The sequence below is a fragment of the Thermobia domestica genome, chromosome 18 (assembly GCF_964235325.1).
Source record: "Thermobia domestica chromosome 18, izTheDome1.hap1.1, whole genome shotgun sequence".
NCBI lineage: Eukaryota > Metazoa > Arthropoda > Insecta > Zygentoma > Lepismatidae > Thermobia > Thermobia domestica.
Genome location: NC_137471.1, coordinates 231,372 through 259,345, shown reverse-complemented (window position 1 = coordinate 259,345; position 27,974 = coordinate 231,372). Strand labels below are relative to the sequence as shown.

Below are 27,974 nucleotides of genomic sequence, written 5' to 3'. Positions count from 1 at the left end.
TCGAATAACTTTTCAAGAACATAAATGACATTCTGTATTATGAATGTTGAGAATTACTCTCTATATGACAAATAGCTGCAAATAAATACACTACATGATTTATTTATTGCTATTGAACGAGTTTCTTAACTTGTATTTACATCCTCATATATAATACCGACCTACTGTGAAAATTATCTCAGATGTTATATTTTAAACATAATAATTACTATGTTCTGCAATTATTATGTTATATATAAACAACTTATGTATTTTAATGTAATTATTTTATATAATTTTTCATGCATTGCGGAAAATGTAATTTTAAAAAAAGTATTGGCCCAGACGAGAATCGAACTCTCAACCATATAATTTGAAATCCGACAGCTTACCAATGAGCTAACACAACCTTCTAGCGAGGCATAACGGATCTCAAGATAATTATGACATTCATATCCATTACAAACGCTGTTTCTGTTCTACTTTGACTTTTATTTTAGTACTCAGGCGATAATTATGTTCTATTTCTTAATTTTGAGCATTCTTTTACATATGGAAAGATTCTTTAACGTATTTAAATGTTCCATTACGTATAGAGAGCTAAATGACAAACAAGCATGTGCTCACATTAATAAAAACGTTTCGAAATATTGTATCATTTAGTATTTCAATCAATGTTGCTTTTTTAAACACTTGGCAACAAGTCTTATTATATTTAAAAGAAGAAAAACACATCTGCAAACTTTTTCCCTTTTGCAAAGGCTGGCTTGGAGGTTCGAACCTGGCTTACTTTTTCCCGAAGATACCCGAAGCTGGACTTTGAAAATTTTTGCCTCAAAACACCAATAAAGAATGCGCTCAACCTTTTTGAGACAAGGTGTACAATGTATACTCATGTCCAAAATTATTGTCGCATGTCTATAAATATGTTTTTGTAGGAATATAATTTGATAACGAATTCCCCCCAGTATTTCTTATAATATTAGTATGTGTATAATCGGCAAAGATAAGTATATAGAAAATTTCATGTCAAAAGAGCAAAAAATAACAACAATAAAACGAAAATAAAACTTTCTTGTCCATTTAGTAACATTTTGTTTTACTCATTCTAATTTTCGTATTTATAATTCTTTTCATATGAAATTTACAACAAAAATCCATTTCCTGATTATACACATAGTATCAGTACTAAAAGTACCCTGCAAAATCATTATAAAATTATGTTCTTACGAGAAGACAGTTATAGATATGCGACAATCATTTTGGACATGAGTGTACATCATTTTATGTTTCCTGCAATTATGTTGAACATTATAAATGTTATCTTAAAATGTGGATAAAATGTAAAAAATTCTTGGAATTTCTTTTTCTGTTGATATTTTTTTTTTTAATGTAGAACAGTGTTATGCATTAATAAATTGAAATCAATTGAAATTAATCAGTTGAAAGCAATTGCACTGGAAATGAATTGCAATTCATTTCAATTCTGTCCTTTTGTCATTAATATTAATTGCGATTAAATTCAATCTCAAGATTTGCAATTAAAATTAAATGAATTGTTAATTGGTCATTAGGGAATTACTACTTGTAATTATTAATCGCAAAGGAGCAATTGAAACTTGTAATAGTAATTAATTGTAATAGAACGATTGAAACTTGTAATTTTTAATATTAATTGCAATTGGAGTCAGCAACTAAAAATGTAGAAAAGAAAAGTGTAGGGAAGGAAGACGGACAGACACCAGTCACATACTATTATGTTTATAGTTTCATCCCCGTTGGGCGGTTCTGTCTGTGTGATACACACTGTTTAGGGACAAAACATCGACTGGTAAAACAGTGATCGATGAAAACGGCTATCGGGGGGCGCGGTGGCTCAGTGGTAGAGCGTTCACCTCTGGTGCTTGGGGTCCCGGGTTCGATCCCAGCCCCCGCCAAGTGAACTTTGTGGTGGACAAACACCGTGCTCGTGGGTTTTCTCGGGGTTCTCCCGTTTCCTCCCACTTTCTTCATTCCACCATTTCACTCATCTCTCTCACCATCACCGTCTCCTTTAGCCTAACCGGCATAACCGTGGGACGTAAAACTCAAAGATTTTATTTCATTTCTCAAAACGGCTATCGCCAACAAAGGTATAGACCGTAGCAAATGTTGCCCTATAAGGGATGCGACTCGTTAATACTTGTACTAGAACAATCATTTTTGTTTTTATTCAGTTTTCTTTTTTTAATCAGTACTTTAGACACCAGATTCTGAGAGCGATCTGAATAATTCCCTCTTCTGCCGTGATTAACTTTTCCCGCTCTTCCTCTGGCGAAACAGAGTAGCATAACTCCTGTACTTTGTGTCTTATTTTGCTCTCCAAGCTCCATCTCCTTCCCATATATTTTTCCTTTACAGGTTGAATGTTCTTTTATGCTGTTATATGAAAACAGATGTACGATGTAATATAAACAACTACAGTGTTAGCCATTAACCAATAAAAATCAATTGAAAGTAATTACTGTGGCAATTAATTTCAAACTACACTCACTTGCAATTGAATTACTGAATTTAATTGCAATTGCTTTCCACAGCAATTACTTTCAATTGATTGATTCATTGCAATTAATTTTAATTGATTAATTGCAAGCTGCAATTAACCCCTTCAGTGCGTAATTTTTAGATGCGAACCGCTGTAAAAAGTGTAGTTATTTTTGAGAACTTTGGATGTTGATTCTAAATCTGTTTCAAAATCACATACATCAGAATTACTAATTAATAACTCTTCCTCGATGTCAGCATCGTTGAAATATCGTTTTGAAGCTATTACTGTGCTGTCTGCTCTCAAAAATAAATAAATAAATAAATAAATAAATAAAATAAAATTTTAAAAAAATAAAAAAAATGAAAACTGTATTTGACGAAGCACAAACTCTATTTTAATTTCTTTCTTTTCCCTCCTCTTCTTTTAATGAAGCAACAATTGAAACCAGCTGAGCGCAAACTCGCTAAATATTGTCGGGATAACATTACTCATACTATGGGCAAGTATATTCGCCATACGCAATACAAAATAGCCAAAGCAAAATGAAAGCGTATATATACGCCATCCGCACAGCAGGTACGTTTTGAAGACACGAGTTAACTCGCCACCCACACTGAAGGAGTTAAACTTAGATTGAATTGAATTAAAATTTGCCCAAATTGATGTATGGTATATAAACATTTATCAAGTATTGGCCTGTACTAAGCGGTCAAATATACGAGCGGGTTTTGGAATAAAAAGGATGTTTTTTCAATGGTATAGGTGGAGCAAGAAATGAGTAATTATAAAACTCCTTTTGTGTTATCCGGTATGCCCTTCCACCATATTAGACAGGATAGTTGGGAGTCTGTATAACCCAGTAAACTTGTTAATGCTTTTGAGATAGTTTTCGGTCCTGGTTTCTTTGTTTTCCGTAGTTCTTTCCAACTAAGAAGTTTTTAGCAATGCCAAATACTGAATGTCACAAATAAAGCACCATTGTTTTGTGTATAAAGCAAATCTAAAGCAGTTTGAAATAAACTTGAATTTAGTATGTCATAGATACTATTATTTTTGACAATCTAGTGATAATTTATTTTTGATGCTAAATGAGTTACTTCGTTGCAATAAAGATCTCGAAACTTTTAGAAGCTTCTTTATAACTTTGGAATGGAACCGAACGGCTTGAAATTAATAGTAGTTTTGAGTAGGACATTTCTACCAGATAACACCTAGAACATTTCATTCTGTTTCCTACTTCTCCCTGCCCTTCCTTTAAGCCTATGACAACACAATTTATTTGAAGATAAAGTATATCATCTGCTTTTAGACTTTCCAATGTACCAGAAGGAAAATTCTTCCTCTTCTAAGCCTTTTTCTTTTTCAGTTAGCTGGGATCTGTTTTTGGGACCGTTGTTCTCCACAATGTTTAGTTACTATACTGTTGTGTAAATACAATTTTGATTACTTTAATAATTTTTGAAGTTCTTTGTGTCAGAGTATCTTTTGCATTGCAATCTTCACATGATTTTAGATTCTTCTTTCATCTGTATCTCCTGTGTTTCTGGGTGTCGGCCCGTAAAACTTTGGATTTCTCACTTTCCTTCACTCCTCTATCGATTGTGCATTGTTTGATTGGGCAATGCTACTATCAATATAAGATGTTCCCTGGTCAGTCTACTTTCTTGCAGTTTTTCTACTACTAGTCTCAACTTTGCTGTTTCCCGGATCACTTCTTTCTTAATTTTGTCCTTCCGCGTCACTCCACACATTCCTCTCTTCTTCGTCGTCCAATATTTCACTTCGTATAAAAAGGCAGGTCTCACTACTGTTTTGTAAACTTTTCCTTTAAGGCGTATTGGTACCCTACGGTCTCTCAATACTCCAGCAGCTTCTCTCGATTTTGTCCAAACCGCTGCTGCTTCTGCTGTTTACATCTTCTATTCCTGCAGGATTAGTCTTTAGTACTTGAATTTTCATTACCACCTCTTCTTCGTTCAGTTCTATTCTTATATTCTCGATTACATTTTTGCTGAAAGAAGGTTAATATTCTATCTTTTCTGTTAACCATTTGCTCTCCAATGCTTCTCATTTCTCTTCCAGTGTAGCTTTGGTCTCTCATGAGCACGATATCATCCTCAATAAGCATATTCCAACGTGCTACCGTATATACTCGAATATAAAATTTAAGACTCACCCCATTTCTAAACTTCAAACAACTTCACGTCTTTCTTAATCTGAGCACAAACTTTCACTATCACTTGGTATGCGATTCCAAGACGCTCCCCCCCCCCCTATTTTATACCTCAAATTTTGGTAGAAAAAGTGAGTCTGAGATTCGAGTATATTACGTAACTCTGGAATATTCTTTGTAAATTCATCCATCACAATTGTAAAAAGGTGGGGGCTAATAGTAGACCCCTCATGGAACCCACAGTGAACTCCTCTGTTATTCCGCACGCGCTCTTCAGTCCTGTCCTACAGCAGTTATATATAAAGGGTCGGTGTCCAGTGGCACACTATCATACTTTCTCTAAGTAGACGAAAATGATATTAAGGTCCTTCTAGTATTCTCTGTACTTTTCCATTAGCATCCTAAGTGGAAATATTGCATCCGTTGTCGATCGTCCTGGCATGTGTAAATCAAAGGAAAGTGTAAATTTCAGAAAATGCATAACGCAGATCCTACATATGATTCACTGACACTCCTTTATTCGGATATAGGGTGATCCCTTCTCCCCTTAAGATAAGGGATGAATTTAGACAAACGGCATCTGGAGTACCACTATTCATTTGAGTGACTGCGGAAGCTATGGATTGGACAGTTTTTGATTATTTTTACATGCCAGTCCCCCTTCCTTGCCGAAACTGATATAAACAAAAGTTAAACAAGGGGAGAAGGTATCAAAAATCAAAATCGGTCGAAACATTTCATTTTTAGCTCTCCACATAATTTCAATTCCTTTACCATGTTATTTGTGAAGATATTCATCCACTAAGCAGAGGGTAGCCTTACATAAGACAACGCAACTGGAAAGTGAATTTATTAGATGTAGTGGAATCTGCTAGATCACTAATGTCACAATGTATCCAGGGCTAACGGTATTACCCTACAGATAACGACGTGGGTGAAAGTGTTTTAATACATTGTGAATGTACGAGAACTGAAATCTTAAAATATCAATAAGTATATTATGACCGTTAGCATGGCCACAACGCCACACTTATTGGACAAACTGTGTATTTACTCCAATTTTTAAGCAACATACAAAATTATTTTATTCATGTGAAAGGAAAAGTTATTTTTCTTGCTTCGCTCTGAACACTTTCGAATTGGTGAGAAACTACGTTCTTGCTTTGCCTGCAGGTGATCTCTAGACTTACTGCCGTCGTCGATAATAGAGAAATGATTCTTTCTGAACCAAATGGTTATCTCATTAGGAGAGTGCTTCGAAACAGCAAACTTTTTTTTTTCTTTATTTTCTTGAGTGAAGTTACCAACTCATGCTTTTGGCTACTAAGACTAAGACTATTTTGTATATACTCTTCATATAAATAATTATCAATGCTTGGAAATCTTTTTAAACACGAAATTGTTACATTGCAAGCAGGTGCACATCGACCGTTGCAATCTCACGCACTGACGCTTTGTTATCTCAACTATTGTGAGAACAGTGCTCACAGTGTGTGTGAATTGTAGACAGAATGGTTAATCTCTACAATTGCCAATGTGCATTATTTTTTACCAAACTGTTTTGTATCGAACTATGAGGTGAAAAATCCATCAGCCATGAACTGAATTCTTAATCTGCAACACTAATTTAATTGCAATCTCTAGTTTTTTGTTCCCACGAAACTAAAACACGTGTTGCCAGAACTTATACCACAACTATATTTGTATCAAGTATGGATATATGAACTCCTGTATTTCTCTTATTAAATTTTAGGAGAGACTGCCAACCAGAGACATGGCAATGGGATTTTCCCGGATATTGGCAGAAGCGAGAAGTTGGCGCTTGGTGTTAAGAGGAGGATGACGAAAAGTCTACGTCGAACGAACTTATGTGCTAGTACGTACATGGCTAGGAATAAATATTAAGTTTTTTTTTTTTTTTTTTTTTTTTTTTTTTTTGTGTGTGTGTGGGTTCATAGTTACAGTATCAACTGGAAAAGTGAACGAAATGTTGCTCACGTAATTTCTAAAGTGCATCATTTTTGGAGTTGCAGAGCCTCGTTGGAAGCTCCCCACACTCATTGCCCCTATTTCGCAGTGAAAGCCCAACTTCAACGTGAATAGTGATTTAGTGAATGTGATATATAGTGATATTAAGTGTTTTATATTTTTCAAGTGTGTGCGCAGTGTCATTCGCTCAAGCGTTCATGCCATATTAAGTGAAAATTTTGTGTGTTAGTATCCTTTCGTTTACTACGTCTATATATACGTGTATTCAATAAATAGGGATTCGCTCAAGATAATATTTTCCTTTTTTATTTGTGTGTGTGCTAATGTTTGTGGAATCATCAGCTTCCCAGTCATATATACGCATGTGTGCGCAAAAGTAAAATACAGTCAAACCTGAATTTCCAAACCACGGAAGCTACTCATGCTGTATCACTTATTTTTTATTATTGCTAATTTGCGCTTGAACAGGATACGAGCTCTGAACCAGGTTGTTATCAACTGTTTCTTTACGAACTATCCTAGGTGCCAGTACCCAAGAAAGATGGTAGGTAGCAATATGTATGTATGTAAAAGGAGGGAAAACATTTAACTCTAGAATGTAAATGTGAGATAAGCTTCTTTATTATTTGAAAATGTAAAAAAAATGACAGAGCACCCCCTTACCCTTGCGTGTGCATATCTGCTGGGCTCTTTATTGATTGAATGAGTATCTCATGTACTAATAGACTTTTATTTTTGAGAGTTCTGTATGTTATAATTCTGCTGTTTTCTTAGTCGCATTGCACTGGTTCACAAGGAAAGCTCTCAATACAATCTCAAATGGAATTTGATATTGTGATCCAGAAATGGTAATTCTCTGATTCTGGGTATCAAATTTTAATACTTTTTCTATCCGAAACAGAATCATGTCGGCCAAGTCCGAACCAAATGCGATGCTGAGTAGTAATCAGAGAATCATGATTGCGACTACTGAAAAATGGCACGTACACCACCTCCGCCACCACAACTCTCTTAGCGCCCTCTCCAAATACGGGAGAGGTCTTTTTGCCGGACTCTGTATCTTATCGATCTTAAAACTTTTTCTATTTGAAAATATCAAAAATAATCACCAGAAAAAGAACTCGGGAACAAAACTAATGAGTTTAAATAAAATTTATTTACAAAACATTTACACAATTGTTACCAAGTTCTGATTTGTTGCAACGCTAACCTGAGAAATTATCTATTTTTCTTTTTAGAAAATTTAAGAGAAAAACCGGGAAAAACAATTATTTTGTCACAATTAGAAAGCAAGAAAAAGTTTTAGCCTAGAATTTTTACATCAAAATAATGTTTTAGTTGTTCGTTTTACACAATAGATTTAAGTGAATACACTATTTCTTTATTGTTAAAACTATCACTCAAGTTTATAATAAAGAATTTTTCAGGTGAAGATTTCTGAATATTAGAAGTAGGGTGTGTTAAAGTAGGTACATATACTTTGGAACTCATAAAACCGCAGAATATAATCTATACCATAGTGACAATACACGATAATTTTTGCTTCTAACGTTAATGAAAATGTGAAACACACATATGTAAATAAAACTACACGAATTTCGAAAGTGTTCACTTGGAATTTAAAATCGACTTGGTATTAGGAATAAGTTTTACACTTTAAACACGTCATGTGTACTATAATTTTTTATACATTAATTAATTTTTATTTAATTATTTTTTAATTAATTTTTATACTATATTTTGCACATAAAACTAATGAAAGTTTGGATTTAACTATTATTCTATCTAATTATTTACTAAATTTTTATCTATATTTGGCCTATGAGCAAATTAATAATTACAAAATTTGTCTATCGATTTTTTAAAACGGTATTGAGTATTTCATCCTCCTGTCTTACCCATTGATTTATAAAGGAATTTTTTTTTTTTTTTGTGTGTTTTTATAGAACTGACATTTTTAATGTGATCATGGTTTTCTTCCAATATTGTGAAATGTTTCTTGCTTTTCCAAAGTTAATTTCCATTACATACAAACTAAATGCTAATTAGAATAAATTTGATTATTAAATATTAAAATTACATATAACAAAACCATTTCCACGAAATAATATTTAAACTAGGGATGGCAAATTTCGGAATTTTTACTTTTAGGAATTCCGAAAGTAAAATCGGAAAAATTCCGAAATCCAAAATTTTTCCGGAATTTTGGCCATTCCTAATTTAAACAAATTTGAAGGAAGCAGAAAAAAATTCCACATGAATCTATATGCTAGAAGAACAATCATGTCAGAGATATTCAATACCAGTAAAATATTAACAGCTAAGTACTTTATCTCAAATATCTGGTCCCTGGCAACAAAGATTTAGCTATATAATTGAGCAATGCGATACCAGGTAAGGGAGTGAGAGTATGACAAAAAAAAAGTTTTACATTTATTTGCACTATACAAAGTTTTTGATATTCTCAATAATACCTTTAGTTAGGTGAGCTGTTTATACTTAAAGATTCCCAGAAAAAATTACAGATCATTCAAGACTTCTTATGAGCAAGTTTTCAACTTAATATGGCTTCAGTTTATGAACAAAATCTAGACTACTAAATATTTTGGACAAAATATTAACAACTCTAGGCAAAACTTGACATTTCTACGTTTTCTCGACTACGATAATCATATTACTATAATATTAGCTTGAAATGCTCTTTATTGTGTAACAATTCTTAAAAAAGATAAAAATTTTTTGAAGAATAAATTTAATATATAACTTCCAACATTTTTTTTTTTAATTTTTAAAAGGGAAAGGGTAAGTGTGTTTTAAGTATGCTCTACTAGGTATTTTATCAAAATACTATTATATATATGATCTAAATATAAAATATATATTCTATTACAAACACAGTCAGAGGTACAACAATCACAAGCTGTTGTAGAACTGAAAAACAAATTTTTTTTTTTAATAAATTGCAAATGATTATGTATATATAAAATAATGGGCACAAAGTGACAAACATACATTTATAAACATACGAAACTAAGTGACTTAAGTCTCAAAGTAGTGTACTAGTAAACAAGACCATAGCCACCGAAATAATTAACCTATTTCCCAGTATTTCTTTTATCCCTTAATTTTCTTTTTGTTTAAAAAAATAAGAATCATACGCATATTGAAAAATTAAAGAAAAATGTACAATGAACAAGTTCAGTGACACGTCCTCTAACTAGGCAATAAAAAAAATTATAGGTTATTACAGGAGAGTGTGTTCCTTATTTTAAGGTTCAAGGAACAAAGAGTACTTAAGGCAAAAATATCCTAGCCCTCATTGCTGAAATTACGTCGACAACAAAACTACTTCGTGATGCACCTAGTAAACAGAAAATGGGAAAACATACGGTAGATTAACTTTGGTTAATTATACTATTATTCAAAGAAAGATTTCGGAGATTAAAATTGTCTTTCTAAAATGGCTTGTACTTCTCGACCAGCGAACGCACAATGGAATAATCTTGTTCGGCTACTTAAAAATTGTTTAACGGTATTGTGTATCTATACTCTAGCCTTTAGCTACGGAAATTAATATTTCTTTCTTGGAAATGAATTAAAATTTCAATGATTAGATTTTACTGACTTAAATTTCAATTTTCAATTTATTAAAGATTTAGTTAAAGCTTGTATCTTATCTCTCACTGTAATATAGTTACATTGAAAGAAAAAAATTGCAAAGTAGACACGTTTAAAATAACATTTAAAAATACAGAAGAAAAAAAGAATAATGACCATGTGTTAGAAAGGATATATATAGAAATAAGAATTGATTTAATTAGTTTTGGTGGTAAATCTGGTACAAGAAGTAATTTGAATTTATTTTTCAACATGGCTATTGAGAATGACTTTCGAATATCTTCGGGAAGGTTATTCCACAATTTCACGGCTGTGACAGTAAATGAACTTTACACAGAACTAGTCTTATGCCTCGGCAGAGAAAGTAGTGACGTTTCATTACTCCTACGTTTCCTTGACGAAATTTGGGCTGATAGTGAAAACGCGACATTAGCGACTGATGTTTTTACATACTAACGTCTTAAATACAGTTGTACGTATGTAATATTTATGTCATACCTTCAATTTCATTCACTTCAAGTTTTCAAAGTAACTGGTTAAATGATCCAAATATTTCAAGTTTAATCTATATAACAGACGCAGGCATTTTGAATTATTTGCAGTCGATTCGATAGATGATCGCTCAAATCTAAACCGTATTGTAGTATTCTATTCTAGAAAGCACTGAGCATACTTTTTTTTTTCTTTCTTTCTTTCTTTAAGGTGATCGGTATAATTTTTGTTCAAGTCTAGCTAAATGCCCCTCGGTTTGTGAAAATGCATTTGTAGTGCGTATACATTTAAAATATTTCTTAAATTTGATTTATATTATAAATAAGATTTAATTTTCACTAAGTAAGGGACATTTAAATTTGAAGGGGGGAAGGTGGTCAGTAATATCAAACCATTAAAATCTCACTTTATTTAAAAAAAAAAAAAAAAAAAAAAAAAAAATTCCTGTAAAAAAAAAGGCAATGGACTAAAAATTAACATGTGAAACGCCATTAAAGCATAAATTTACAGTTGTGAGCATACAGTCTGTTAAAAAGAGGTGAGTGGCCGTTTTTTTGAAGAGGATTATACATAACGTACCAAGATTATGAATTGCGAATATATATTCATTCATGATTTTTCACAGACAAAAATACAAGTTTTTAAAATTCCAGAACAACCTTCAAGTATATATGAAAAAACAAAATTCAAAATAAAAGATTTAAGTTACAGTAGGTGACAAAACGACCGAAGACTAGTGATGGTTAAATACAAAATTTAAATAAACCACTATTGCCAAATAAATGTTTTCAAAAAAAAAAGAACGATAAACACACTATTGGCAAATCTGCAACGTACAGCAAAGTGAAATGTTACTGCAACCGAAGAAAAACATACACGTTAGGATGGAATAAGGAACGCTGAAGCACACCGTAGTGCTAGAAAATGTTTGACCATGATTGCATATAAGTTTTTATTGTATCAAAATATGTGCATTCACTGTGTGCGCAAGTACACGCTTAACTAACATACTGATTCAAATAATTAATATGTTGTTCCATGTATAATATATACTCAATAGATAACATCCGTACTAGGACATTATCACGTATACAGCAAATAAACAGACTATATTGAGGAAGGGGTGTGAAAGAGTAAGTATGTAACTTACTAATTAAACTAAGTGCTTCAGAACGCAATGTGTCCTAATCTCATGATACTTGTGTTCATACATTTATTGAAAAATATATATTGTACAAAAATATATATATGTATATTATAGTAAGTACTGCTATTATATCCGTAAGCCTAGAAACAAACTTGTCTTTCTATTTCACATTTGCAAACACTATCTAAAGCTAAAACTAATCACATTAAGAACTAACCTATAAAGAACATTTTTAACACCTTCAAATACACCGTTACAATGCCAATCGTTAAGACTTATCATGGGCAGAAAATGTGTCTCGAATCACCAACAAAAAATACCCTCTTTTTTCACCACACCAAAAGAAAACTAACTAGGCCTTGTATAAATAAAAGTGAAAATTACATTCTTCCAATGAAAAATGGAAAGATTATTTTGTTACAAAATAACCACTTTAAAATTACGACAATTGAAACGCTGTGTATGTGCAATTACAAAACTAGAATCAGTTTCAACTCTACAAAATAGTTAAATAGGAAATTAAGTATGCAAAGTGCATAAATTATGGACGTAATGAATATATATATTTCTTTCTTAACTTGAAAGCAAAATCACACGATTTCTCTCTTTCTTGACATTAGGAACACCAATGAAAGAATAACGCAAGTTTTAGTGCACTTCTCTATCACGAACTTTATTGCATATATATGAGAGAGAGAGTTTTGATTCTGGTAATTGATTTTTTTTTTTTTTTTTTTTTGTCTTAATATCGATGAAAATTTTCTTACCTAATTTATCTTTTCTGCAAACTTAAAGCAATGCTAACGGAAAATTGCTTTAGAAAAACACACCATGCGAAAACCTCAGGTGATTTTCACACATCAGTTACAATTTTTTTTTATAAGTGACATATTTCACTGTCACTACATACAAGCTTGGTAGTATACGTGTGTGTGTATGTGATTTTAGTTTCATTTCTGTAAGAAGTCTCCACGAAAGACTTGGCTAGAACACGGTATAGCCTTCGCGTGACTCATTACCAGGGCAATAAAATAAATTGCTTGTTAATATAAGTTGCAATTAGTAATTTTGTAGGCGAAAAATAACAAATTAACTTGTTCTTGATTCAAGTTGTTCCTGGTTTTGAAGATGTACGCTAAAACCAGCAATTTCACATTACGTTACAGAATTTATTGATAACACGTTTTGGTTAAATTGTTGGGTTGAGTTAACGCCCCGTTCAGTAGCCTGGCTATATGAGACTTGGATCTACTGATTAACGTGAAATCCGAACGACATGAGCTCCCGCCCACGTTTTGCTTAAATGTTCAAAGAATCAAACTATACGAGTAATTTGAAACTTTGTGTGGATATTGAGCACACAACTTTTTTTGAATGTTACAAGTACCGTATTTATGTTCTTTCAATGATGTTCCCGAGATTTATTTCTATTGTTACTAGTTTGTGGGTGTTACATAAAATACATATTTATCTGAGTTTAACAAAATTTTACAGCATCTAGTTCAGAAGTGTAATAATGCGAAAGTGACAAATATTTTTTTTCAAATATAGACAAGAATCCGATTGTCGAAGCTTCAGACACTTTAAAAGAATCTTTACCGCTACAATCTAAGTTTCCCAAAGTTTTGAAGACTAGACCCCTCTTTCCACGGAGTTTCCAAATCTATACATACTCTTCAAACCGAATCATAGTTTGAATAAGCGTCCATGTTGCAAATTTATTTACCCATAACCATAGATGACAGAAAAATGTATTATTCACGCAAAAATATACATAAAGATTTTGATTTTAAAAAGATACACTTTTCATAACTAATAAAAAAGAACTTATCACCTGTTGGACATTCACTTAGATTACTGTTAGTTAAAAATCAGCGCAGTAACTACACATTCGATAAGGCTAAGTTTCCAACATACAAACTAACTATATGTACACACAAACGCACTCACAAACATTACTCTTTTAGTATTTTCTTCTAATACAGAGCAGAAATTATACATTATAATTAATATATTGGTTGATACAGTAATGGACAGTTTTCAAACAGCTAAATAATTTAATCTTATACTTCTGTCAAAATATTACTTTTAAAAGAATAGAATTGTGCTCTAATAGTAGCTCTAGACACACTTCTCTTGTAACATTCGATACAATGAACTATTACTTTGTTGTAAAAATACCTAAGAAACTTATCTTACAGGGGTATTTTTCAAAATCGTGCGCTATAGTGAGCAAAGATATGACCTACTGGTGCATGTAACTGATAGAATTTAACTTAAATTTTGTAAGACAATGGCAAAATAATGTTGGGACAAAAAGTTAATGCTCTTCGTGGTAAATAATGAACTATCGTAAAATAAATTCAAAGTGAAATCTCTCTTTTAAACATATCACTTAGAATTTAACAGTCTAACAATAGCTTCATTTGTCTACTTCAAGTTACATAGAATTCACAACCGTACGTACATAAAAAAAAAAAAAAAAAAAAAAAAAAAATCCAAAAATGAATACGTCCATGACTGTACCAACCTTGCCACACTGTAAATAGAAAAAAAAATTAAGGCACAGTAACGAATATACATATATATTTTTCAACATTAAAAGAACTAAGTTTTGTTTCTGTTTCTCTTACAATTCAGTCTTTTTTTCTTTCTTTATCAGCATTCATTTCATATTCTTACATTTTATATAACTTTAGCTGCAATAAGGTACTGCGACTAGTACACTTTATAGCTGCTCTTTACAAACTCTTAATAATTAACTGCATTATTAGTTCAATGGTAATAAGAGAAACTTATTCACGCAAAAGACATATTGAATCGACTTTCACTGTTTAGAATTTCTATTGCTTACTGGTTAACACAGTAAGATATTGATCCTCTGAATACTGTTATTTTTTTTTTATTATGATTATTTTTGATTTTTTTTTTTTTTTTATTTATTCACTTGGTGGTCAGTTTCACTCTAGACATACTCGAATTTCCTCTTGAGATCTCGTGCCAGGCAGCAAGCAAATATCACGCCAACAAGCTGGAAATAAAAATAAACGAATTCACAACGTTGTCCCTTAGCCTCAAAAATATATGTACACATAAATAAGAGAAGTAACATTACTTCTAAAATTTACCTTCATATTGAATTTAGCAATGTAGCTAAATCTCATTACAAAAGTAATGAGGTATTCTAGAAGTAATTACATAAGTAAAATTTAAGAAAAAGTAGGTAAATACGAAATCAAAAAGAAAGAAGAAATAAAATCAGAAAAAAAAGAAAGTCAGAAAGATAGATTAAAATCTATTATAATCTTGTTAGGTAAAGATTAAAACTTCCTTTAATCCCACTAGAGTAAATTAAAATTATATTCAAAGAGTAAAAACAATGTTCAACTGCATCGAAGATCGAACTCTAGTCTGTTTACTGTGTCAGGACTTTAAACATTACATTAACGAGTAATTGAGCATCGAGCTCAAGACTGAAAGTGTGAGACCACTCAGAGAGTAGACTTTGTATAGAGTAGTGGTTAACGCCTCGACACGGTAAAGCCGAAGACTCAGGTTCGATACAGAGAGTGTGAGGAGAAAAAATAAGTTATTTCCTCCAATTACACAGGTCTGCAAAAATAAAACAATGTTAAACTGTTTCGGTTTAGTTAAGTGATTCGTATGTGTTGTGGTGTGCTGAATTCAGGAATGACAACAGTTTTGTCCTGGGACGTCTGGGTTTCGAACAAATCTGTGGTTATTGTTGAACAAAAATATCAACACAAATATGCGATTTACAGAAACACCATTAATAGCGTAATACAAATTAATTTACAGAAACACGCACACACGTGAAGACAAAAAAGTAATACAACCCTCAATCAGACTGCTTCCGAATTCGTCTTTTTTTTAAAGGTCAAACTTCGTTTGGAGCTTCCTTTTGTAGGTGGCTGCTGGGAGATCACTAAACAACATCCAGCAGTAGTTTGCCATCATCGTAACACTCCAGTTTCCCTGATACCGTCGTTCCATTTCTTTGAGATCTTGATGTAAACGCTCCTCCTGCTCTTCACTCACTGCCCCCACATTGTCAGGAAAGTAGTCAAGGTGGGAGTTAAGAAAATGGACTTCTAAGCTCATGGCGCAACCAAGCTTTCGGAACGCGTGCAACATTTTTTACACACTTTCCTTGTACTATGGGTTCTTTCGGTTTTCCAAAAAAGTTTTGATGACCACAATAAAGGCAACCCAAGCCTCTTTTTGAATTTGAGTCATTGAACTGATGAAGTCTTTGTCGGATATGAGTTTCCTGATATCAGGGTTAACAAAAACTCGCGTACTAGTAGTATTTGAGTAAGAAACAGTGTAGCCAGAACTACTTATCAACGTTTTACAAATTTAAAATGTAATCTTACTAAATTCGTTTTATGAGCAGATTTCTTGTTTTTGGTTTTTCTTTGTAATCTCGTATTCTCATTCATGACACATTATGATATGTGTCAGTGATCCCCATCCGAACCAACGTACATGTATTTTCATGTTTCGGGGACCACAAATACATTTAATCTTCCATGTTAATTTTTATTTTTGAGTGATGCATTTGCAATTTAGCGATTTCCAGCTACCTGTTTGACCATGTTACATTTCGACTGTGCAAAAACTTGACGTCCCAGGAAGAAACGGGGGTCACTTTCGACTTCGGTGCACTCAGAAACGTAAAAATCAGCTAAACTTATGCAAATAGCTTTTTGGTTGCAAACCTGTGTTATTATGTAAGGTACAAGCTGTTTGATCTCATGTATTTTTTTTTAACGTAAACTCAATTATAGAAGTTGATTAAATTAATATTTCATTAGTTATTGTTTTAAGCAGAGCATGATGGCTTTGTAGGATAATGTTCACCTTCGGTCCCTGGTTCGATTCTATGTAACGTTAGTTTCTGGTAATAGAAGTATATAGGGTTGCCACATTTCAAAAGTGAAAAAACCCGGGACGCTACTAAATTACGAGAACCTTTGAAATACTTAAAATGAAATGAAGTGTTATATACTAATTTACTTTCTTCCTTTAGATACAGTTGTTCAAGTGTGACGTAATGACATTTTTAGTCATTTCAGTAGGCTTTCTCTTCCCTACCTAACCAGATGATTTACACCTTTCCTCCTGGTAGGATTTTTTTTTTTTTTTCTCAGGATCTGTTATGTTTTGTGGCTTTCAGAGTCTGTTTTAGCTTATTCAATGCTCATTCAAGTGATGGTTCAGAAGGGACAACGGAAACGCGTAACCATTGTTGCGTTAAAATAAAGTAAAATAAATAAATAAAGTAAAATAAATAAATAAATAAATAAATAAATAAATAAATAAATAAATAAATAAATAAATAAATAAATAAATAAATAAATCTGCCGCAAATAATTAAACTACATTTTCCCACATAAGCTTCTATTTTAAAAATACTCCAGCATTTTCCTATTGCTATCTGTTTAGTTCTATTAATTAAAACTACATTTTTCTTCTTGAATGGTCAGCGGAAAATTACCAAAATATCGATCAGAAATTATTGATTAAAAAATTCAGATTGAAACAGTACTAAAGATAAAAATAAAATTGAGCAATAAAACCTTTTCTCCCTGGCCCAATGAAACGAATGCTTCATTCAATGTTTAAGTAGTTAACCTATTCACGGATATGGCATCAAATGATGCCAAATATATATATCGGGAAAATAATCCGAATTTTTTTCACGAAGAATAGTGCGAACTGAAAGTAAGTAAAAAAAAACAAGTGCGTCAGAATATTTTTACTTACCTTGGGTTCACACTCTTCTTCCTCAAAAAAATTCTGACTATTTTCCCGATAAATATGTGGCATTATTTCATGCCATATCCGTGAAGAAGTTAAATGGTGAACACAAATCTGTTTTATGCATTCAAGTTTTTTTGAACTTTTGAATTGCCATACTCAGAAGTTAAAGAGAATAATTATATATATCTAACCCTGTGAGAAAAGCAAACTATAATATTCTCTTCTTTTCTCCTTCGCTGAGATTCGGGACATTTAAGCATCCCGAGAAATATTTTCGGGATGCAAACCTCGATTCAGTGACGGTCCCGTATTTTCCGGGCCGAATGGCAACCCTACAAGTATACCGTGTCAGCATCAGTGGCGTCTCCTGACAGAAATAACAATGGTAAAAAAAAGAAAGTTGAGGAAAAAAAGATTACTTCATGTATAAAAATTCCTGCACGAGATAAGCTATAAGGTTTCTTAACAAAAAATTGGCTACTTACCAATGAATCCTCCCTTGAAAAATTTAAACACTTTTTTGACGTTTCGGAACTCTCAGCTGGTTCCTTCCTCAGTGGCACGGTAAAAAGGATTTAAACGGAAAGGAGATAAAAGGAGTAAAACCAGGAATACATATCACTATATAAAAGTAACTTACAAAAAAAAAGAGATCTGAGATGAAAAGAGCAGAGTGAAAAAAGAATGAACTGAATAAAAAAGAACGTGGCGTCTATGTTAAGGCACTATTGCCAGATCCAAAGTATGCATCAAAGGTAAGCATCCAAGCTCATCAATGTTGCCAGTATCAAGGTTCAATGCAGGTTTGTATTTATGAATAAAGAACGATTTTTTAACCCCCCCCCTTTTTTTTTTTTTTTTTTTTGCTGAACCTATTATCTTAACCTGTGAATGTTGTTTTAGATGAAGCGCGAAACCCGACATGCCTCCTTCTTGTGACTTTTTTGATTGTCTAACATGTTCCTTCACACGTGTGTTAATATTACGTTTAGTTTGGAGAATGTATGAGGAACACATTCGCAGTGGACGCAGTAAATACCTGCCTTATTTAATGGATTGACAAAATAGCTTTTAAATCCAGTGAGATTGCATCTGGCATTAGTGGCCTAACATAGACACCACGTTCTTTTTTATTCAGTTCATTCTTTTTTCACACTGCTCTTTTCATCTCAGATCTCTTTTTTTGTAAGTTACTTTTATATAGTGGTATGTATTCCTGGTTCTACTGATTTTTTCTCCTTTCCGTTTTAATCCTTTTTACCTTGCCACTGAGGAAGGCACCAGCTGAGAGTTCCGAAACGTCAAAAAAAAGGGTTTAAATTTTTCGAGGGAGGATTCATTCGTAAGTAGCCAATATTTTGTTAATTTTGAATATCCCCCATGTAAATTATAAGGTTTCTTATTTTACCTTGTAGCGATAAAATATAAATTTTTAATGATGTCACCTACGGCAAGAGTTGCCAGGTCTGTAGTTTCTTGGAGTTCTCCCGGGCTTTTCTCCATTTTCGTTCCACCACTTCTTCCATAATTTATTTCCACATCATAGGTCTCCTTCAGTCTATAGAACATAATCGAGGGACTTAACAGCCTGACGTACTAAAAATAATACAAAATTTATTTTCTTCTTTTGTTTGTTTTTCACACGTGAAAGGAGATCATGAAATACAACTTACCACAATCTGTTGTAGAATAACGTTATTCTACAACAGAAAATATGAACCTGAAGAATTTTCAGTGTTGTCATCCATAGAAATTACAGTGTTGCCAGAATAACTATTCCCGAAAATCTAAGTTAAGACAGTGACTAGAAGAACGAACTTAACTGCATTTGATTACGTATCATGTTGCTTTGGGATCCTGTGAACTACTTTTTAAATAATAGTTGTGTTTAGTTTGTAATAAACAAAATAGTTTTTACATACTGTTATTAAAATTAAATAATGTTATTTTAAAAGTAGTTCACAGGCTACCGAAACATGATACGTAATTAAATGCAGTAGAGTTCGTTCCTGTAGTCGCTGCCTTGAGATTTTGAGGGATTATTATTCTGGCAATACTAATTTCTATGGATGGCAACACAAACTTCTTTAGGTTTGTATTTTCTGTTTTAGAATAACACAATCTATGATTATGGTAAATTGTATTTCATTATCTCCTTTCACTTATGAGAAACAAAGAAAAGAAAAATGGTGAATTTTGTATTATTTTTAGTATGTCAGGCTCTTAGAGACTTAATTCCGAAACAAATTTGCAAGTACCTTTAAGTTCAGAAAAATTCACCTTTCTCCCCCACCCGCACCCGCTAGAATTAAAACCTATGAGCTTACCTGAACGAAAGCGATACCGACTCCAACACCGCCAAGGGTCACAGCTTTGTCTTCCAGGAAGTTTCTCATGGAACCGGAACAGCCTTTATCATAGATCTCTGTATTGTTAAGAAAAATTGTCGTATTGCAGTTGAGAGTTTCCTTACAGCATGAGTCTGGAACACTATGGTTAGTGAATACATAGTCCCAGTCACTGGGGCCATCAATACCACAGCAATGAAGCTGAAACAAATAAAGTCAGTCAAGTAAATATAATCTTCCAACTTGTCAATAATACATATTTTTTGCGTACTTTAAATATACATATGCGGGTATGAAACGTTATAGATAGATTTAAAAAAAAACAAAAAAAAAAAAAAACGTAACAGGATTTTATTCAAACGTTCACGAAAAATACTGTTTAAAAAAAGGACTGTTTCCATAATATTGTTGGTTACTGAAACGAGAAGGTCAAGATTTTACTATTCTTATATTGTACGAGTGTGCCTTTTTCATTACAAATGGTACGTACCTCTTTATTACCACAAGTCACAATTGTTTATATTATTATTATTATTATTATTATTATTATTATTAAGTATCTGCCTGTTGGGAGGTCCTGGGATTTTTTTTCTTTTTTCTTTCTTTTTCTTTTTTTCTTCTTTTTTAATACTTAGTTTAGAGTCTGGAAATGTTTCTTCCATGTTTCTCTATTTTCAGCTTCCTCTTTTAACTTCCATTATTTTCTTCTATTTTTCAAATCATCGATCAGTTGTGTTCTTCCCATTCCTTGCTTTCTTTCCATCTTGCTTTCTATGCCGGTATAGATATTTTCTTCGCAAAATATACCTAATCTACGCGAGTAGAACAGACACATGATCATGATACAAGAAACAAACAAAACTTTTCTATTGTAGAACACAGAACAGTATTATATGAAAAAGGGTGTAAATACGCCGGTATCATGCTTTACAATAAACTTCCGAAAGAAATAAAAACTCAGGACTCTGTTGCTAAATTTCAGAACTCCAGAAATATTTATTACAACATTGCTTTTACTCGGTAGAGGAATACATGAACTACTAAGTGAATAGAGATGTTACATGATGTACAGTAAATCAGTGTCATTACTTGCTTTTAGCATTAGATTTTTGTTGGAGGATTTCTAAATACACTGCAAGTAATAATTGCTAAATTTATTTTTAACAATGATGTCATGTAAAATGTACAGTGTAATAAGATGTAAGGCTTAATTACTAACCTAGTGTGTGTAATTTTCACTATTATTGTTTCTTTTACTTTTGTATTCGTACATAAATGACGTGTCCACTTCATATGCATTATAATACAGTGCTAAATGTACGAAAAAAGGACGAAATAAATACAATACAATACAAATGGCCTTCCAACGAAGGCTGCTGAATAAAAGCTTCCTTTTCTCTCCTACACGTTTCATAGATAGTACCTAAATCTATGATGTATTTTAGCACAGTAAAACCCATCCATTGCATCAAATTGACACGGAGCACAATTACTTTTTTAACGTCATAAAAAAAAATTCTCTGGATTTTCTAAAAACTAACCATAAGTCTTAACACTCGTCCATATTTTGTTCAGATTAATGAAATTTATCCATTGATATGTGCAAATCATCATCATCATCATCATCTTTATCATCATCATATTCTGCCATTATTGGAAGGTCACTTGCCGCAACTGAGAAGCTTTCATGCTCCACGGTCTTCAACTAACCTCTTCGTCTTCACCTACGATTTTTCTGTTTTGATATAGTCTCCTTCGCCTCCTCCCTCTTTCCTGCCACCATACCCTCTAGGACGTCCCTCATGATACAGTTCCTTCTTAGCCAATGTCCCAACAAGTTTCTCTTCTTAATAATATCTAGAAGTGTTCTTTTCTCCCCACCATTTCTAACATAGTCATTTGTTTTGCACTCGACCAAGCTATTTGTCTCCATTCTTTTACACACCCATCCCAAAGCTTCCAGTCACTTTTTATCATTTTTGCGTAATGTCCACGTTTCTTCTCCATACAGTACAATATTTCACACGAAGCATTTTATGAGTTTCTCAACTTTTTTCAAAGTCCCACAAAAGAGTCTTCTTTCTTGTAAAGGCTTCTTTCACCATTCCTATCCTCGCTTTTATTTCACGTTCACATTTCATATTATTACTAATACTACGCAGGTATCGAAAACTAATCACCTGTTCTATTTTCTCCCCTCCTACTTCTATATTTGACACCGACCGCTTTGTTTTAATCACCATGGCTTTTGTCTTTTTAACATTTATTTTCATTCCATAGTCTTCACAGTCCTTTCTGTGAGTGTCTAGAATTTTAAATACGGACATCACTGAAGGATGGCGAGAAATGTTAGAACACAAGCCAGTTTTGATCAGTTGATAGTCTGTGATGGTTGTTTGTTGATAGGGAGATTAGCTACAATTTGGACGTAAGAAGAAGTATACAGTATTTAGATTGAATTATATGTTAGGAGGGCAATATGTATGTGTAGTTTTTCCAAACAGTCTAAAACGTGTTTGGAACAATTTGTACAGGTAAGTTTACAGTGGCAACCATTGTATGATTTCTGGATCTACATTAAATAGCTTGGGTTCATTTAATAGCGTTTTATTATTATTATTATTATTATTATTTGAATTCATAACTGCAGTTTGGTAGCAAGAGTTGAATATTCATCCCATTATACTAAATTTACATTAAGGCATTTACACAGTGGTGTTATATATTTAACTGCAACTCCAGAATAACATTCCATATATTTCTTTTATTTTTTTTAAGTATTGTTAATCTCTCTGCGTTTCCTTAGCACATTCATCCTTAATTTAAAATCTCGTGCTCACTACATAATTATATTTCTCTTATACATTAAAGTAATACTTTCACAAGTTGCACACTACGAATTGCTACTTACAAATTCATTATTGAATATAACGCCGTCTAGTGGTAGTTTGAGCACTTAGTTGACAAAACTAAACAAAAGGCTGTATATTATTAGCCAAAGTCATTCTAATAATAATATTTATTATTGCCTCTAGCCCTGGCCATAGTTTAAGTAAGACGTTTAATTTATATGTACAGTTTTAGAAAAAAAAAAGTTACTATTAAATTAAACCTTTGTGTCTCCGTGGTTATAGCCAACGGTGAAAGTGGATCAGAAAAGCTAAAGGGACGCAATACGTCACACCGTCCCCCGTGCCTATGTTTTGCCCATTGTAATGTTTTAGGAAGTGGAGGGATGCCATATAGATTTTGTTTTGGGGGGGAAGTGGATAAACTTAGTCCGCCCGCGTTCACCTCCACTTTTACCCCTGGTTATAGCATGAAACTGCATTTTTTATTGTTTCCTCTGTGTTTCCCATTGGCTATACTGAAAAACCACCTGTTGCAACTAATTCATAAAGACCAGTACAAAAAAAAACCCTCACGAAAATTGTAAAAAAAATATAAATAATATTTTCTATATAGAAATAGTCTTGTAAGTGTTATCTTATTACATATACAACAACAATGCTGTTTTCAGAATAATTTTATGTACGATCGTCAAAAGGTACCTGGATATCCATGCTAAACAAAGAGAATTATTTTTTTTAAAAAAAAGCTTATTTTATCAGTACTATACTTACATCTGTTTGAATGACATGCCACAGCTTGCTCATCTCTGGGTTTTCATTGACCTGAGTCATAGAGGAGTTGAGATGATCTTGCAAATACGTGTTCACATCGTCTCGTAACACGTATCCCGCAATGCCACCGGCAAGTTCAAAGATGAAAATAATGATCAGGAATACAGCGAACTGAAATTTAAAAAAAACATATTTTAATACTTCTCACAATTAAAACAGAAAAGAAAGTTTCGTTTCACTGTGAAACATGAAATCTATGATATTATATATATATATATATATATATATATATATATATATATATATATATATATATATATATATATATATATATATATATATATTTATTTATTTATTTTGTTACATTACCTTGATAAGGAAGGTAATGTGATTATATTTTCTTCCAAAACCTTGTTACGGTACTATAAACAGTGGTGCCCCCCTCAATTGTCTATCCGTAGGTGTTCTTCCATGAAAAAAATCTTTTCGATTAATTTTTACACCCCCTCAAACATATTTATATAGATTTTTAATCCCCTAAATATTTCAATGACGCAGTTTGCGTCATAGCCCCCCTCTGTGGGCACCCCTGCTATAAACATTACTGTTATATACAAATGTAACTGACGAACTCACTATAAGTGTCGTCTGAAGACAAAAAGTTCTCTAAGCCGTTTGGATAAAATAGGTGTACCAAGGCCCAGGCAGCCAAGAGAAGGATTTCCACAGAGCTCCAGGCAAGCTATAGGCGGCAGTGTTTTAGGAACTTAGTGTACCAGGCAAGCAAAGAGAGGTTAAGGATCCGCACAACTCCAGCAAGCTAAGCTACTAAGGAAACCACAGAGCTCCAGGTTGCGGTTGGGACTCTCTTGGGACTCTCAGAGCTCCAAGCAAGCTAAGAGAGGGAATGGCTTCGTGCAGAGCTCCAGACAAGCTAAGAGCAGGAATGACCAACTGAAACTGGTGCCGATGTAGACCTTACATGGTGTTTTATACCCTTCCTTGGACAGCGATGGCGCTAGTGACATGACCTGACGATGACGAGGATGCCTGTCCTCTGCTTGCTTGTAGTAGTTGTAAGAGAGCACATGTTTTTACTCCAAATAAATACATCTTTATGTTTACAAATATAGACCACGTGTAAGATATTACAATATAAACCTATTATTGCTTCTGGTCTAAGGAGACCAGAATTGAAATAGAAGTTTTCGATTTATTGCATTTCCGGTTCTATTATAGGAATAGTAGAGACGAACTATATCTGAAACACTGAATTGATTTAAAATAAAGAGTACGGGGCTACTCCATTAAACTTACTCAATGTCACTTTCTAAATTGAATTACGGAATATTTATTAATGCAACAAAATTATAATTGGAGTTTTCAGAAAACTGTGTGGAAGAAAACTTATCCCAGGACAAAACTACTAATTATAATTTACTAAACAAGTGAAAAATACATGCATCATGTATTGTAGGTGTGTTAAGGGAACATTGTTTATAAAACTGTTCAGATTAATGTACTAGGATTATGTCCTTTAGGCTAAGGGAGACTGATGATTAAGGCAAGTGAATGATGGAGTTGAGTTGATTTTGAGTTTAACGTCCATTTCAGCAGCGTCGCTATAAGAGACAGGACCTACTGATTAACATGGAATCCGAACTACATGAGGTCGTGCCAGGAATCGAACCCGGGTCTCCCACGTCAAAGGCGCGTATGCTAACCGCTTAGCCACGAAAGAGCTTAAAGTGAATGATGCAAGAATTGGTGGAATGATAATGTGAAAGGAAACGGAAGTTACCCTAGGAAATTAAATTGTTTTTATTAATAATCTGGTTGAAAAATAAAATTTGTTGGCAACACTGCTCATCAGGAGTGAGAGTCATGTTGTCCGTTAGGAATTCTCAGATATGCTGAAGTTTTAATTTACTACTGATATAGTGATGCATTAAAAAAATACACTTAAATCATCCGATATTTACAATCCAAAGGAAAGCTATTTTTATTATAAGCATTATGCAATGTTATGTAATAATTATGTGATAATGCCACTTTCCAGAGTTGCTATACGCCAATGGCAGTCCCTTTTTATGGCATTCTAATAATAATAATAAAAAAAAAAACATTAACTGAATACGTGAATAGTGATGGGTAAATTTTGTTCTTTTCGCGGAATCGATTCCTTTCAAGCCATTTCGAAAAAAAGATTAGTTCTCTGAATCGAATCCTCTGGTTTCCCAATGAAGAATGATTTCTTCGTTTCCCAATGTGATTATAATAAACAAGGATTTGTTTATCTCTGAATCGAATCCTTTATTCCGGTGAGTTAAATAATTCCGAGTTCCCGATATACAGTAGTTCTCCAATGTATTTCCTTCTTTCATGCCAAGTAGTCAAACTACTTTTTATCAATTCAGCAGTTACTGCAAAGTGTTTTTCCGGTGACGACAAATACTGAAATGACTAGAAGCACACGAAGGAAAAAATGCAACGAAAGAGTGCCATTTTTGAAGATTCATTTTTTCCTGATAAAGTTAATATTGTACATAAAATAAGAACAAAGTCATATTGTATCTGAGTATTCTGTTTATCAAAATTGGTTACTATAAATATATACTGCAACTATTATTAAAAAAAAAAAAAAGACAAAAGCACCGCCGTAACTTAGATTTTCTCTGGGGGCGGGACAGAATTAATATTTGGGTCCGTAGAAAGTTGTTTCAGCCCGCCGCAAAATTCCAAAAAAGGACCCTTTTTTCATCTCACTCTTGTAGGCCCCCCGGAGCCTGTGGGACCTCCCGCACGGCAAGGCATGCTGGGCCGTTAGTTACACCCCTGGGCCCATTCCATACATAAATTAATTAAGGGGACAATATTGACAAATTTCAAAGCCATACGAATAAATATTATTTCTAGGGAACCTAATAATAGACGTATTTTGCTGAAATGGGCCCACGACTCATTTTTGTTTTATTTACCTTTTGTGTGCTGTTTTGTTTATGTAATGTAGTGAATCTGTTTGATGCTTCATTTTAATTACATGTTCGTATCGTATATGGAATAAGAAAATTTTGTCTTAAAGTGGGCCCCCTTGAACGGCGGAAAGCTTCCTTGGGGGGTAGTTGCCTTCGTGCCCCCACAAGTTACGGCCCTAATTAAAAAGGCCAAAACAAGTAGTTTTCCTGACAATTTTAAAAGCTTATTCAAATGCAAATAAAAGAAACTACAAAAGAAGTCTCGTAGATCTTTATTTCATTTGATTCTTATGACCCCACACTTTTTTTTTTTTTTTATCTTATCTTTTTAAAATATTGTATTGTGTACATTTTCTAGTTTACACACAGATGTAGGGTAAAGATTCCCAGATTTTCACGTTAGGCACAAATATTGCTGCTTTGAGAACCATTTTTGGCTGATACTAAAGTTTGAGCACTTAGAATGCAAGGGTCGGAAGAATTAATTATCGAGTATTTTCCGAAAGTTGCCTCTAAAACAGATGTATTTTGATGCGATGTTAGAAAATTTCCTACTGTCAATAAACCTTCCGATACAAGATACAGTATAAACATATTCAACTTTTACATAGAGCCCGTCAGGCATTCTTTAAAGGTTTCATTTTGATGATGATTTCATTCAACATTCTACTTTTAATAACACAATACTTTTGGAATAGGGTTACAAACAAAATTTATGCGGACCCGAAACCATTATTTCCTGTTGTCTAAAACCTTTTGGTGCATTTTAAGCCTTCCTCGTTCAAGTACAGCGGTGGTGAGTATATCTTCTGCAGTCAATTTGCTGGAAACTACAACATGAAAAATACAGAAACTACATAGGCTATTGACAAATATGACTGAGGAAGAGGAGAGGGAAAAAGAGGGTTGAGATAAGCAGCCATGATGATGAATGAGTGGGAGAAGTGTGAGAGTAATAAACAGAGATAAATAAGAAAACTATTCCAAATCTTAATTATTCACTATCAAAAAGTGTGTCTAGTTTTTAGAATAAAATACGCAAGTGCACTGCAGTGGAATTAAACATTATCATGAAAATTCCTAATCGCTTAACATACTTAAAAACTAGAAAGTGCGTCCGAAATAAAATAAAATAAAATCTTTCCGGCTAAAGGAGACTTTGATAATGAGAAATGAATGCAATGGTGAAATGAAATGAAATGAAATTTTTGAGTTTTACGTCCCACGGTTATGCCGGTTAGCCTAAAGGAGACGGTGATAATGAGTAATGAATGAAATGGTGGAATGAAGAAAGTGGGAGGAAACGGGAGAACCCC

General features: G+C 33.1%; 1 protein-coding gene across 1 annotated transcript in view; it reads right to left on the bottom strand.

Moving 5' to 3' along the window:
* The window catches only part of LOC145674916 (uncharacterized), a 160,071-nt gene that overhangs the window by 82,287 nt on the left and 49,810 nt on the right, over window positions 1–27,974 (bottom strand). Inside the window, exons 3-4 of the mRNA XM_081745174.1 lie at window positions 23,684–23,854; window positions 20,040–20,261 (exon numbers count right to left, since the gene is read on the bottom strand). Coding sequence (XP_081601300.1) covers window positions 20,040–20,261; window positions 23,684–23,854 — 393 coding nt within the window. The remainder of the gene's footprint in view (window positions 1–20,039; window positions 20,262–23,683; window positions 23,855–27,974) is intronic.